Below are 15992 nucleotides of genomic sequence, written 5' to 3'. Positions count from 1 at the left end.
TGTTGAGTACCTAATGTCAAAAATAAAATAATATGAATATTTTCTTGCCAAATTGATCAATTAATTGCATTTTGTACATTTGAAATTAATAATAAAGTAATTAATCAAGTAGTCTTTCATTGGGCCTCAAAGATCAGCAAGATTAAGCTAGACAAAGAAGGCAATAAAAATGCATTCCGAGTGGAAATGAAGTGACAGAGTATATTAGTTTACTGGGGCTGCCACAATTAATAATGACCATAAACTAGGTGGCTTAAAACAACAGTAATTTATTCTATTATAGCTTTGGAGGCTATAAATTCAAAATTGGGATGCCAATAAGGCACTATTTCCTCTGAAGACTCTAGTAAAGAACCTTTATTTGCCACTTCTAGCTTCTTGTGGTTACTGGGATTCCCTAGTGTTCTTAGCTCATAACAGTATAACTACAATCTCTTCCTCCCTATTCACCTTGCCTTTTCCTCTGTATATCTTGGTCTTCCTCTCCTTATAAGAATACCAGCCATTGGATTTAAGGCCCACACTAATCCTGTATGGCATCATCTTAACTTGATTACTTCTGCAAAAACTTATTTGCAAACAAGGTCAAATTCATACATCCTGGGTAGAACTTGAGGGAAGGGGACACAATTCATTCCAGTACATAGAGATAAAGAAGTATCAGGTTAAAAAGCTACTTCTTCTCTAGGCTTTGTAGCTCAGATTTTATATTAAAAATGTAGGGGATCACATCAAGCCAAGATGCAATACGATCAGACTGACATTTAGAATGGTCTCTTGGTCAGTAAGGTAGAGAATCAGTAAGCAGGAAAAAAGACCTAGAGGAAGATGACAGGTTGGGTTGTTAAGTGAGAGTTAGGGTGAAGAAATTTTCAAGAACGATCCTGAATTTCTGTGGAGAGTGCTGTCTTTCTGTAGCCAAGTGGTACAAGAAGAGCTGATTTGTGGATAGGCAGGGTGACTAAGGACAACGTGTTGAGTTGCAAGGTAGATATATTACTTTTGTTCAATTTTATTATGATATATTCATAATTTAAGTCAATATTTAGAAGGTATAAAACTAAAGCCCACACAAATGCATACACACACATACATGCACACACATAAGTAGCTCCACCTACCTCCATCTCTTTTCCTTAGAGTCTTATTTCAATCTTTTTAGCCATTACTTCTAGTATTTTCTCTATTATTTAAGCTTGATCTATGTATTTGTATCATATTATATGGAAATTTTAGCTTTCATATTGTCTCCCTTACTATATCTTCCCATCCTTTCACTATAATTATCTCAAAATCACATTAATTATCACCATTAGTATGATTATGCAAATAATTTCCAACACTGATCCAAGTAGGAGTTTCCTATGATGGTACTTCCTTTTGTTATACAGCTTTCTGTTTTTCCAGCATTTTATTAATTACATGATATATTAATTTGCTTATTTATTTTGAAAACTATGGGAAATCTCATCAACTCCAATAGTTTGGCAGAAATCCATAATTTCAAATTATGGTCAATGGTCAAAGAGATCATTTATCATTCTTATTTTTATTTTCTCCAAATCATCCCTTTTCCTCTGCCTTCCCTCTCTGCTCTATACCAGCTTTTTTTTTTTCCTCATTTGTTGATGTTCTTTTTTTTTATTATTAATCATTGTTCATATACAGTTTTCTCCTTTTTACTCCCAATCCAGTTCCCCCTCCCACCCGCCCCCCTTCCCTCCCATTACCACCCTCCCCTTAGTCTATGACCATGTGTCCTTTAAGTTTGTTCCTGTGAACCCTTCCCACTGTCCCCCTTAAATTCCCTCTTCTCTCCCCTCCGGTCACCATCAGGCTGTCCTCTATTTCAGTGTCTTTGGTTACATTTTGCTTGTTTCTTTGTTTTGTTATTTAGGTTCCTGTTAAAGGTGAGATCATATGGTATTTGTCTTTCACTGCCTGGCTTGTTTCGCTTAGCGTAATGTTTTCCAGCTCCATCCACACTGTTGCATAGTATACCAGCCTCTTTGTAAGCCTCTTTTCATTTTGGGGGGATTTACCTCTACTGTCATCTAGAAAATCCAGGAGATAAGAATAATCAAATTCCCTAAAAAAGAAAAAGCATAAAACTCAGATCACAGATAATTATTAAGCTTTGAAAAAAGGGAAACACCTATTATAAACTAATTTCCACGTGGTGGTGAGGGAGATCAGGAAGTTGAAGGACTCTGTTTTGGATCTTCTATTTCTTTTGGAATATTAGAAAAAAAATTGTCTACTGGTGGGTGTGACAGGATTGGCCATGGATTCTGGAGGAGAGTAACAGAGAGATTAGGAATGAGTGATCACAGAATCTGGATAGTGACATATGGATACCACCAACATCCCTTGATTTCAGGCTGTTTATGCAAAGCAGCTCCCCACATTGTCAGGAAACCACACCAAGCCCATGAGGCTCACTTCTGCAGCTGACTTTTGCCAACACCACCTTAAAAGGTAGGTTATGTACCTACTAATAAGTTCCCATGTAATCTTTTAGGAAGATAAAATCATCTCCAAATTATTTATGAATTAGATAGTTTGAAATATCATTAATGCAATGGTTTTACTGCATTTGCACCAACACTTAAGTTTTTTGATAGAGTTTTGTGTTCATTGAGTAGTTTAAATTTCTTCTATTTGGAATATATGTAACAAGGGAAATGATTAAGTTCCAAAGTCAAAAGATCAATTCATTTGTGCATAAGATTCAATTTTACCTTTTTTGCCTTCTCTTTTAACCATTGAGTTACTCTTCTTATTTATGAAGATGAAAATCCTTATTTGAAGTTTGCTTTGCAATTTTGTGCTGTAGCTACCATCTCACCAATTTTATGATATGTAACTCTACCTAAAATTGTACTTACCTCTCTTGTGTAATGAACTAGTTTATCTGCCACATCTTCTCTAAGAATGTCAACTCTAAGGTAGGTAGTTTCAAATATACTCGGTTGCATTCTCAGAAAAAGATAATTTTTGGTTAATCCAAGATGTAAAGATAATTCTGACAGATGAATTGGGAAAACTCACATAAAATCTTACATTCCTTCCATAAAAAGAAATAAATTGATATATACTTCAAGAAAGCAATGTTTTTTATATCTTACTATTTTATTTAAATATCAAGATAATACAGTAAGCTATCTGAGAATCTGAATTGAAAATTTATATTATTTTAATCGTAGGCCATGGCACAGAAAGAAGATATGGAAGAAAGAATCACAACCCTTGAGAAGCGTTACCTCAGTGCTCAGAGAGAATCTACCTCCATACACGACATGAATGATAAACTAGAAAATGAGTTAGCCAATAAAGAGGCCATCCTACGGCAGGTTCAGTATCTCTGTGTTGGTTTTATTCTGGTCCATGTGTGTGTTCTCTCCATTCTCACAAAACCTGGAGTGAATAAAATATGTTATTTCTTGACAGTCAATCATTCTCCAAAATTTAGAGTGAAATGAACTAAACAGATATGCTTTTCAGTATGTAATTTAGAAATTTGTCTTAATAATAATGAAAATAATGACTAATATTTACTTTGTATTTAGACATGAACCAGAAATGGTGCTAAAAAGTTTACATATATTACCTCATGTAAATCTAACCACCACCTGTGAAGTAAGCACCTTTATTATCTTGAGGACAGTAAGGTTCAGAGACATGAACACTTTCCCAAGGCCACAAAATTGGTACTTGCCAGAGTCTACAGTAGAAACCGAAGTCTATTCCATTCTAGAGCAGGAGTGAGAAAGCTGTGGCCTATGTGTCAAAACTATGGCTCTAATTTATAACTAAAGTTTTATTGAAATATAGTTCTATCCATTTATTTAATCACTGTCTACTGCTTTTGTGCTACAACAGTAGAATCAAATTGCTAGAACAGAAACTGTATGATACACAAAGCCTAAAATATTTATTATTTTGGCCCTTCATAGAAAAAGTTTGCCAACCCCAACTCTACAGCCTTACCTCTTAACCATCATGATTCATTATCTCTCCCCCTCCAGCTAATACTGTGATTTTCAATATTTTGCTCTCATGGTACATCTGAAGTGTTAGTACTAAGTGGTATTCCATTTGTCCAAGTATGTATTCACTGTTAACTAATTTTATTTTTGCTGCCATTGGTAAGAGCTTTTCTACTTTTTAATGTGCTGAATTGCATTAAGGCAGATGGATAAATGATATATAAAAACATGAGGACAATCATCTTTTTGCATGGTGGGTGTGGTAGCTGATTTTAAGTTTAGGATAATGGCTGAAGTCCAAATTTCCTAGTGACTGGTGTTCACTATCCTAACTGTGCTTCTTTAAGTGTCTCTTTTTCCATTCCTACTTCAGATGGAAGAGAAGAACAGACAGTTACAAGAACGTCTTGAGCTCGCTGAGCAAAAGTTGCAGCAGACAATGAGAAAAGCTGAGACCTTACCGGAAGTAGAGGCTGAACTGGCACAGAGAATCGCAGCCCTGACAAAGGTACTGCCATAAAACCATTGGTCAGCCTAGTGTGTTTATGGAAATGACTAGTAATCAAAATGGATTCTATAAAGATTTTCTTTAGGCTCTATGAAAATTGTTTATTTAATTTTTATTACATTGGTTTCTTATTTAGGTGAATTTTTCATATTATATATATAGTTATTCTGATATGAATGATTAATGTATGAATATGATGATTCCCTTGCCTATTTAAATAGTAACAAAAACAAACAAAATTTCATGTCCTTTTAGTCCTTTTACTAATTTTCCATGGTAGTATTTACCCATAAGAATAATTACTTAATATAAACATATGATGATATTTAATATGTATTTACATGAAGATAGTAATCTAATAGGGTATGCATAAATTGGTATTAGCAATATATGAAATATCATAAAGAGTTGATTCCTTTCTGACTATAGTAGGAAAAAAATTTCTTAGAAGTTGGAAGTAAGAGTTGTAGAAGTCTAAAGTCTACAGCCATTAAAAAGTCAGAAGGCAATTTTAGTAGATGCAATTTCTTCTGAATCAGTTAAAGTCCATAGTCTGAAGAATGGTCAGTAGTATCTGTCATGATACAGCCATTAGATTCTGCACTTATCTACATATTTTAGGTTTTGCAGCCATTACAATGTTTAAAAAACTGTTATTACCTTTAACACTCAAATGGAAATGGCATTGCTTCAAAGTGTGCATGCGTGTCACTAGAATAAAAGTTCAGATTTTGTTCTTTAGAAGCATGTTTGACTTTTAATATTAATTCAAAGCACACAGTTCTTACTAAGAGCTAAATTTTCCACTCCACTGCAGTAAGAGGATAAGAAAGATAGGTGAACTGAAAGTTACGAATTGTGACAGTATAAAGGTAGGCATACATACTTGCATTCCTGAAAAAGTAGATAATTAAAGAAGAGTAGACTGATGCTTATTAGTTAAAATAGGTAAGTTAATCAGGTGGTAAAAAGCAAATATTTGACAATATATTTCAGGGTTAGAAAACATTGGAATGGTTGGTTATCTACAGAGTGTAGGAGTAACTAGCTGAATAAACATTAGTCTGATTAGAGTGATGTTACAACCTGGATTCTTCTATAGTCACAGATCATGCAGTAAAGCCCTCTGGCAATCCAAGAAATGTGTAATTTTTAGTAAAAAATAAATATATCATTTTAGCCCCAACCAGTGTGGCTCAGTTCGGTGGGTGTCATCCTGCAAAGAGAAACATTGTTAATAGTATTCAATTTTTTTCTTGTGAAGATATTTTAAATTACTATAGTATGGATTAAGGTATGTACACTTAGTCTTTTTATCTGAGGAACATGAAAGCTTTTATAGTTATTTTATTGAATTTAATTATTTTAGGGGGAGTTAAGTGGTTAAATAATAAAAATAACATTTGTAAAATTTTAGTATAAAATAATCATCAGTATTATCCTGAGTGAAATACAGGAAAGGTTAGAATATCTTCCAAAGAAACATGGTTTAAACTTCTGCAAATAATTGCCCCAAATTAACTTCTGATAGACTGAGGAGATAACATAATTCAAAATGTAATACTTTACTTATGAGACTTTAACATTCATGAGAATTCTTAATTTAGAACATTTTTTAAAAAACTCGACAGCTGTCTGGGCTTTTTTGCCTTTTGTTTTATCCTCTGAGGCTCTTATTTTGATACATATCTTCACTTGCATACATAAAATAATTTCCTCAGTTTACTCCTACCTAATAGTATATTGCTGAAATTTACTTCCTCCAGACCCTTTTGATTTCTTCATTTTTCAGTAGAGTTTTTTCTTCTTAAAATGTTTTTTAAATGCTAGAATTTACTCTGCTTCTCATTCTTGCTGATTTCTTTTCTGATTGGCTCTATAGCCATTACAGTATTTCAGACATACAGTTTTGAGAAGATTGCTGTGTTTGTCATTGTACACAGTCCACTAGTGTTTAGATGTCAAAACACTTCCTCTGCTTGTACCATTTTTATAACATTTGAAGATCACTCTTTCATTTGTTCTCCCAAATTTTATGGCTGCAATAATTTTTTTCTTTTGCCCTCTGCTCTCAAGACCTTTAGGGGACAGCTCCAGATCTGCTTTATTTATTTATTTTTTGAATTTCAATTCATTTTCAATATCTCATTATTGATCATCATTGTCTTTTTCTAGTTCTTAATATGTTTGACTATTCAAAAAAGTTAAAAGACTTCAAGCCCTGGCTGGCATAGCTCAGTGGATTGAGCGTGGGCTGCGAACCAAAGTGTCGCAGGTTCGATTCCCAGTCAGGCCACATACCTGGGTTGCAGGCCATGACCCCCAGCAACCACACATTGATGTTTCTCTCTCTCTATCTCCCTCCCTTCCCTCTCTAAAATAAATAAATAAATAAATAAATAAAATCTTTAAAAAAAAGTTAAAAGGTTTCTGCCTATTTTTAACCAAGGCTCCTCTCTCCTATATTTTGAATAATATTCTTAACAATCCCTAAGACATTTCATTTGGTATGTATATATATATATACCAAATAAATAAATAAATATATATATATACACACATGCACACACATATATATATATATATATATATAAAATTTTTATTGTCACCTGCTTATGTTTTTTTTTCTTTGGCTCTCCTCTCTTTAGTTTCTTCCTCATTTCCAAATACATCTGCACTCTTCCCAAAGGTATTTTTGCCTATGTAATTTTTTCTAAAGCTGTAGCTCATTTGGAATTCTTAAGTGTTACATTAAAGAATGAGCACAAAACAAACCCTATGTCCCATCAAGGAGTATAAAAAAATAGCAGATTGTACTTGTGTGACCTTTTGTTTATGGCAATTGCTTAAACTTCATTCTTTACAAGGATAAGGTGAACATAAATCAATGGTGGTTGAAAGTTGACCCCAGTGTTTTTAGAAGTGATGTCTGAATCTATTCTTTGGTTGATAAGACTATCTCTTTTTCTCCATGTATGTGCATGTATGTGTATATATAGATAGGTAGGTAAACCTCATTTAAGAGTTTTAGAAAGTCAGAAGTGTAACTATGGATAAAACTAAAAATGTAGCTTTTGCAAGTATTTATACAATTAATTAATAAAGATTTTGGGTTCTCAATCTTACAATTTATTATGTTTACATCTTTAATTAAAATTCATATTCGCTCAGCAAAGACATAATTCATCTTAAATTCTATAAGGTATTTTATTTATTTTTAGTATCAATAAAAAGATCAGCAATAACATAGTAATTTAAACATGATGGAATTCTTACTCATTCTCTGAAGTGAATTTCCACAATATTTTGGTGTCTTTTGAGTAGTTAAGATGGAAGCAGGTAGAAGTTTTAAGTACCTTGAAAGATATACTGGATGTTACTTGTATTTTTGGAGCTACAGTTTTAGAAACTGAAATAATTATGTCTTCACTACCTCGAATCAATCACCTAATTAATTTTCATACCACTGTTAAATTGTACTTTTGAGAGATTACAGATAACTTTAAGAATTTGGATTATGTAATTTCAACAACAGCTTGACCCAATTACTGTATTCTCAATTTAATTCTAAGTTTCAAATGTTATTATAAAACCATTTTATGGCATTTAGGGAAAATAGTAGCTTTCCATGTTTCTCATGCTTGGAATTTTGAGGAGATAATTTCATTATTATTATTTCTTTATTTCCCCCATTTATGAAATGAAAATATCAGAAGGAAAATTAAAAACAGTAAATGTTGAACTGTAACTTGCATTAGCACACTGGTCAAATATTAAGTGTTATTTCATAGATTAAAATGAAATTCCTTGCATAAAATAGTACAAATATATATGAACCAATATGTGAATAGGTTACCATTATCTTTTCAGGTACTGCATGATGTATTTAAATATAGTTCTATATTTGTATAGAGTAAGTTTCACTGTTTCAGCATAAACTTATAAAGATATAAAATGTAATAGAATATGCTCTGGAGTTAAATTCTATAGTTCTGACATAGGATACTTGTAATTATAATGATACTTGTAATGATGATGCAAATGTTGCTGTAACTTTACATGTAACCTGTGTATAACATACTAATGTGGTTCCGCTATCAGCAATGTCACATGTGTTAAACAGTCTGCATCTGTGGTAACCTGACAGTCATCCCTAAGACATGTAACTAACCTGGCACTGGAGAAACTTTAGCTCACTAAGGCAAGATGCTACCTATACACTTCAGGGCACTATTTTGTTTCCACAACAACAAATCAATGCAGAAACAATTTTGGAGTGGTCACTAGTGTCTTTCAGTATGGTTCACAAATAATTTCTCTTGTCCTCACACCATTATTGTCACCTTGATAATCTAAGGACTTTAATGATATTCACTTAAAACTTCAGATTCAGACCATATCTGAGAACAGGTGCTAAGGTTCTAGACCTCGAGCCATAATGTGTGTTCAGAGACAAGAAGTCATTTTGTGTTTGCTGTTGTTGCTGAGGAAACTGAATCCTGCTTGAATTAGATGATACTACTAATAATTAACCCTGCGGCTTAGCTTCTTCTCTGATTTCTACAGAGTTGAGTTTATAATAAATTTTATTCCAAATTTATTTCACCCAAGTCATTGCCTTAGTATATTCCTCAACATTGTTTCCATTATTTTTAAGTAATATGATATACAAACAAGCAAACAAAAATACAAAACTTTTAACAACCTATCAGAGACATATTCTAGTGTTTGGTTTCTCATAATTCCAATTATTACATGACTCTTTCAGAGTTGCTTTAATTAATTCTGTAGTAGTCTTTCATTGCCCTCCATCACTAACCTTCCATACCTTAGGATGGTAGCTTTTTATTTGAACATATCATTGTTTTTCAATTATAACCATCAACTGCATCATGTTCACCAGATATCAGTGTAATTTTTTCCACATAAGATTTTGTCTATTAAAGTATTAAATTTGCTGTCACACTTTTCTTTTAAGCATTCTGTGCTGTGTTCTGTTCAGCGTCAGTGTCTTTAGTTCTGATTTTTCAATTTTGTCCCTCTCCTTTTCCTTGACTCGTTAGTCTGATCCAACCTCTTCTACCTCATCTGATGATTATCAATATGTTATGGAAGCTAAACTACAAGAAATGATCTCCATACGTAGGAAGGTAGTCCTACTGGACTTTACTTTCTATTGCTAAATAGAATCCATCTAAGTTTTTCTTTTCTTTTATAAAAATTATGTTACTTTTATTTATTGATAATCGACCATCTGTGCAGTTCAGTGCTTCAGGAGCTTACGATTGGACAATGGCAGGTTTGTTTTCAAACCATGCACAGTCTGCATGTAACATTTGGCTGATTTCATTGCTCATAAATAACTCCAATGTTTTGCTGATGCTTGGATGTAACAGGCCTTTGTAGCTGACACATTTCAAGCAATGCTGTTCAGCTGCCTGTTTAAATAAAGTTTCTTTTTTGAAAATTACATTTGCAGTTGGTAGTAGCTTGCTTTACATTTTATTTCAATTTATTTAGAGGAAAAGTGTTCATCAAATCTTACATGTCAGGTACACTTTTCATATTTCTTAACAGGCTGAAGAGAGACATGGAAATATTGAAGAACGCATGAGACATCTAGAAGGTCAACTTGAAGAGAAAAATCAAGAACTTCAGAGAGTACGTACATTAAGAACCCCACTTGATGATCTGTTTACAGATTTATATTATACATGTAAGAAATGAACATCTTAGCCCTGGCTGACATAGCTCAGTGGATTGAGTGCGGGCTGCGAACCGAAGTGTCGCAGGTTCAATTCCCAGTCAGGGTACATGCCTGGGTTGCAGGCCATGACCCCCAGCAACCGCACATTGATGTTTCTCTCTCCCTCTCTCTCTCCCTCCCTTCCCTCTCTAAAAAATAAAAAAAAAATTAAAAAATTAAATCTTTTAAAAAATGATTAAAGAAGACATTTTAGATGAAACACACAAACTTAAAAAAAGAAAAAAGAAATGAACATTTTTCTTGATTTTGGATTACTTTTATAAAATGTTATGACTATGCCCTGTGCATTTTAAAGAAAAAATTTTCCAACAATTTAATCAAAATAAAACATAAAAATAGGCCTGGCTGGCGTAGCTCAGTGGATTGAGCTCGGGCTGCGAACCAAAGTGTCGCAGGTTCGATTCCCAGCCAGGGTACATGCCTGGGTTGAAGGCTATAACCCCCAGCAACCGGACATTGATGTTTCTCTCTCTCTCTCTATCTCCCTCCCTTCCCTCTCAAAAAATAAATAAATAAAACCTTAAAAAATAAATAAAACAAAAATAAATTCAATTTTAAAACTAGAAAAAATATAAAAACAAACCCAAATATTTTTAAAATTATTTTATGTCAAATTGATTTATTTGTTTTTCTTGAATTTCAGGCTAGGCAAAGAGAGAAAATGAATGAGGAGCACAACAAAAGGCTATCCGACACTGTGGACAGACTCCTGACTGAGTCCAATGAGCGCTTACAGTTGCACTTGAAGGAAAGAATGGCTGCTCTAGAAGAGAAGGTAAAACAACAGAAGGGGCACATGAACATTCAGCAGTATTCTTATCACATTTGTTTTGTACCTGCTATAATCAGTATATTGGTCAAACGATTCACTGACTTTCCTTAATAAAAATGACAGATAATCCTAGAGGTGAATGAACAGTTTCTGTAAAAATATGTAAGATCAATTGTTAAATAAATAGATAAATATTCTTCTTAGTCTGTAAATCTAGCATATTAACATGATCATATGAGACAAATGCATTAAAATATGCTGCTCTTCTATGATAAAAATATTTCATTTATCTTTTGTGTGGCATTCAAAAAAGAAAAATGATAAGACAAAATTAAATATGTTGGGGTATACATGCAGGCTTGTTTTGAATTGTTCAAATGTTTCAAGTAACTGAATCTATTACAGACCTAAAATCCAAAATGTGATTGAGTTCATATCACCAGTAATGTCAATGCCAATATAGAATTTAGGCATGCAATATTTTTAGCTGTATTGTTTTTTTTAAGTGTTTCTGCATAGTCTGCAGTTTCATTCATAATTACATACATTTCATTGAGAGCTGGCAGCTACCAAACCAGCAAGTTCTGTGAGCTGGTTGCCCATTGTAGTATATAAATAAAGAGAAGGGCTAAAACCTAGGTGTACAAATCATTTCGGAAATTTAGGTTGAATGCCAGTCACTACTTAAGTTAGACTTTTCCCCCTGCCCCATCTAATAACCCAACATTGGAAAAAATGTTTCAATAAAATGTGAAAGTATTTTGTTTAATTTACCCATTAGGAAGTCATAAGGCTTGACTTCTTTCCATTCAACTCCAAATGCATGGCCACTATGCCAATCACTATACCCTTAGTTTAACTTTACTCTGTAAACTTGAAAACAATGCACTGTTTCAACATTATCCTTTGTAGTACTATAAGAAAATTAAAAGCTTTTATGACAATAATACTTTTATGGTGAGGATCTTTGAAAATATCTATGCTGCAACTTGTTTTCCCATGTCATGATGGGAAATTAGGTTTTTTTTAATTGCTAAAATTTTATTTTTATTTCTTTAAAAATTTAACTAGCATAGAAATTGCTAATTCTGTATTTGAAATATAAGTCCAGTAATTAAATGTTTAAAAAATATAATCTTACTATTTCTTTTTGTTTTGGACAAGAGTAATCGTTTCATCTGAATTCTTTATCAGTAATATCTCTGGCTAATATTAAGCTTGTAACTCTTTCTTATTTGAAAGTAGCCTAATTATTTCAAATTTTTAGGCTAAGAGGAGGCAAATAGAAATGTAAAGATAATATTGAGTCCATTTGTCAACTCAAATGTTACAAAATAACATATCATATTTAAATTATGTATTTCTCAAAATGTTGAAGTGTCATGTTTCCAGATTCCATTGAAGCTTGGTTTCTATCAAAATGAATAAATAGATGCATCAAGGAAGAAATCAATGAAGATCTGGAGTGATAAAATAATAATGTCCATATTTTATTATTTTCTGTTTAATTTATTAATTATTTTGTTTGTTTCCTCTTTTGTAGAATGTTTTAATTCAAGAATCAGAAACTTTCAGAAAAAATCTGGAAGAATCTTTACATGATAAGGTATCATGAAAACTCACATTTTACCCATTTTTCTATTTACATTGGTGAATGTTTTATAAAATAAATTTGATAAGAATTAATTTAAAGATGTTTTCTTTTTTATATTATACCTACAAAACTGTACATATACACGGAAAGCCTGATGAAGTTTTACAAACCAAACATACTAAAAATCAACACTCTGGGAGCCCCACTCCTGTTAACATATACACCACTCTTGTACTAAAGGGGAATCTCTAGCTTGACTTCTTACAGAAAAAAATTGGTTTTGACTTATTTGTGCTTTATATAAATGAAATTTAAAATGTATGCACTAATTTGTGTCTAGTTTGAGATATCATTTTAGCAAAAATATATTAAATATCTATTATGCATAAAAATTGTTAAGTTATATTTTTTCAAACATAATCCTAGTTGCAAAGTAGCTGAAAAATCTAGTTGAAGAGAAACAACTCACTTTTGACAAAGCAATGAGTCACAGATTAGCAGATGCCAAGCGTCAAATGAGTGAAACAGACAATGAGAACTACAGGTAGGAGAGATCACCATATGTTACTGCTATAAAGAAGTCATCAGGGTGGTGGGACTTGACTAAAACTTTAAGAAAAGGTAGGACCATGTTGCAAGCCTTTCAAATACAGTACATGTAGCATGATTGCAGGTACTTGGTAGGGGAGGGTGTGAGAAGTGAATTTGATATCTTAAATATTAATGAGCCTAATGGTTTGGCTGGAATCAGTTACTCCTATTGTAGAATATGTGGTAGAAGAGGCAGATCAATACCAGATTATGAAATGTTAAAAGCCGTGATTGTTAATATATCTGTCTTCCTTTATTAGTTTGTAAAATGATTGCTAGCAATTTTGTCTTGATTTCATTTTGTTTGGTATAGGCAAATGCAATCATTTAAAACTACTAACTTACGAAGTGATCTATAAATGTGTGTTGATCAAATGATGGAAAAATAGAGAGAAGGGAGAGAGGGAAGAAGAGAGTATGTGAAGGAAAAGAGAAAAGAAGGAAGGAAGGAAGGGAAAAGTGTGACATATAAAAGGTATTTGAAATGATAAGAAAATAAAGATAATAGTGAACAATTATACATTCAACCCTATTGAATGATATATATTATGATGTTAATTTCAAAAGTAACTATTTTGTCCTTCAGTAAGTATGTACAAAATTTCCCAAAAGGTAAATCTACTAGAGAGATATGATAGAGTGCCTAGAAGATAGCATCAAATTCTTTTTGAAGTAGTTCAGAATGTCTACATGGGAGAGAGGCTATTGCTTCAGGCTCTTGAGGGTAGATATGTTCTTCAATATAGAAGCCTAGGACATAGAACAGAGCATATACAACAGCACAGAGAAAATATAGATGGTTGATTTGTTGTGTCATTAGAAGTTTGCTTGAGACTGGCATGTATGTGAAGAACTAGGTTTTGACCAGATTGTGGATTTTGGACTTCATCCTGTTATGCAATGTTATGTTATCCAAAATTCTGTGCATTCCTGGCAAGATCCCCAGATCCCACTCCCCCACCACCTACCTACTCAAGCCTTGCAACATCAACAATCTGCCTAAGCAACCAGCAGTACTAATCATTCCACACTTCACATCCTCGTGCATGTCAGTTGCCAGAAGAAGCAAGTCTCAGGTCATACTTCATATCTGAATATCATCTTGTACAGCAAAACATGTTTCCTAATATAACAACATTTCCTATAACTCCTCAAATTCCCACTCACTTATCTATATGCATTATCCATCAGCAAAATCCCCTGTATACTCAACCTCTTCTCTCAGTGTTTCTCTTGATCACCTTAATATCTATAATTTGAAGTTTTGGGGCCGGTCCTTGGTTTTCTTCTCTATATTTAGTCCCTAGTGAATTCATCCAATCTCATGGTCTTAAATAACATGTATAAATTGAGCACTTCTAAAATTAGATCTCCTACTGGGCTGTCTACCCTGAGGGAGTTCATGTATTCAAGAACCAGGTTACCATCTCTATTTGGACACATAGGCACCCCAGACTTAACAAGTCAGTCCCTCCAAAACACCACACCATCATTCTTCTCAGTAAATCACAACTTCTTTCTTTTAAGTTACTCAGGTTGAAAGCTTTGGAGTTGTTCTTAACCCCTCTCTTACTGCATACTCCATATTCAGTCCAACTGCAAATTCTGTTGGTTATATCTCCAAAATATGACCAAATTCTAGCCGTTATCTCCCTAACACCATCATTGTCCAAGCTGTAATTCTCTCACCTATGTTTTGGAAGAACACTGATAATTTTATTTTCCCCTTCTCCCCAATCCCATTCAACAGTTCATTTTACAGCCATCAGAACAGCCATGACACTTCTCAACTCAAAAATACTCTAGTCATTCCTGTCTTATTCAGAGCAAAAGCCAAAGGCTTTAAAATGGTTCACAAGGATTTTCAGAACTATTCTTCTGAAACCCTGCAATCATACTTTTCTAAATCTATCCCTTATCCCTTACCTTGCTCGCCTCTTTGCTCTCTAGCTCACTGAACATACTCCCACTAAGGGGCATTTGCACCTGCTATTCCTTCTATCTGCCATGGCTTTTCCTAGATATCTTAGTTTTTGTAACTTCCTCTTTCTCTTCAGTCTTTACTCAGATATCACTTTATTGAAGAGACTTTTCATGATTCTCCTGTTATCTCCTTCTTACCAATATCCTTAAGACAGTATTTGTTTGTTGTGTTTTCTACCAAATTGTAAATTACATAATAGCAGGAAATTTGTTAGTTTATTACTGTTTTAGGTATATAGCACACAAGAGGTACTTAATCAATAATTGTAGAAATAACAAATGAATGAATTAATAAATACAATAAGAAATGAATATTTTTAAGCAAAAGATTTATCTAGTCATACATTTTTTAAAATCATACATCTAACCAAGGAACATGTGTGGAAAATTTTGAATGGTGCATTACCTCTGTGGAAGCTAGTAAAATAATTTGGGGAAGAGGGAAAATGGATGTACCGTAGGATGTTTGTAGTAAGAATAAAAAAGGGCAGATAAGTATTGCAAAGGCCATATTGACACACAAGAAAGGGTAAGTAGTAAAGAAGTATGAGTCAAGTAAAATGCCAAGCATAGGCCACCTGGAGAGGAAAAAACAGCAATGGAAAATCCAGAAGGATGCATTTAAACATTTATGATATTATAAAAATTATAATTATGAAAGCAAAATTAAGTGCTTCCATGAACATTTAAAGACTATAAGACAACACTTGTCTTCATAAATTTAGAGACTGAAATTGACAATGCCAATCTGAGAAAGTTTTAGTCATAGAAATAATTGTGCCAATATC

At 33.1% G+C, this 15992-nt stretch overlaps 1 protein-coding gene across 19 annotated transcripts in view; it reads left to right on the top strand.

Annotated features, from left to right (window-relative positions):
- PPFIA2 (PTPRF interacting protein alpha 2) overlaps positions 1-15992 on the top strand; it is a 465199-nt gene that overhangs the window by 352479 nt on the left and 96728 nt on the right. For 10 of the 19 annotated variants that reach the window (XM_045845003.1, XM_045845002.1, XM_045844994.1 and 7 more), the window contains 5 exons: positions 3207-3353; positions 4363-4497; positions 10075-10158; positions 10908-11039; positions 12580-12642. In XM_045845003.1, coding sequence (XP_045700959.1) covers positions 3207-3353; positions 4363-4497; positions 10075-10158; positions 10908-11039; positions 12580-12642 — 561 coding nt within the window. Of the gene's footprint in view, positions 1-3206; positions 3354-4362; positions 4498-9560; positions 9648-10074; positions 10159-10907; positions 11040-12579; positions 12643-15992 lie in introns of all 19 variants that reach the window. The other 9 variants (XM_045845001.1, XM_045844989.1, XM_045844990.1 and 6 more) reach the window with 1 other exon arrangement.

The sequence above is a fragment of the Phyllostomus hastatus genome, unplaced genomic scaffold (genome assembly GCF_019186645.2).
Source record: "Phyllostomus hastatus isolate PE091 unplaced genomic scaffold, TTU_PhHast_1.1 phas_contig_432, whole genome shotgun sequence".
NCBI classification, from domain to species: domain Eukaryota; kingdom Metazoa; phylum Chordata; class Mammalia; order Chiroptera; family Phyllostomidae; genus Phyllostomus; species Phyllostomus hastatus.
Note: the sequence above shows the minus strand (reverse complement) of the source record. Positions and strands in the feature narration are given on the sequence as shown.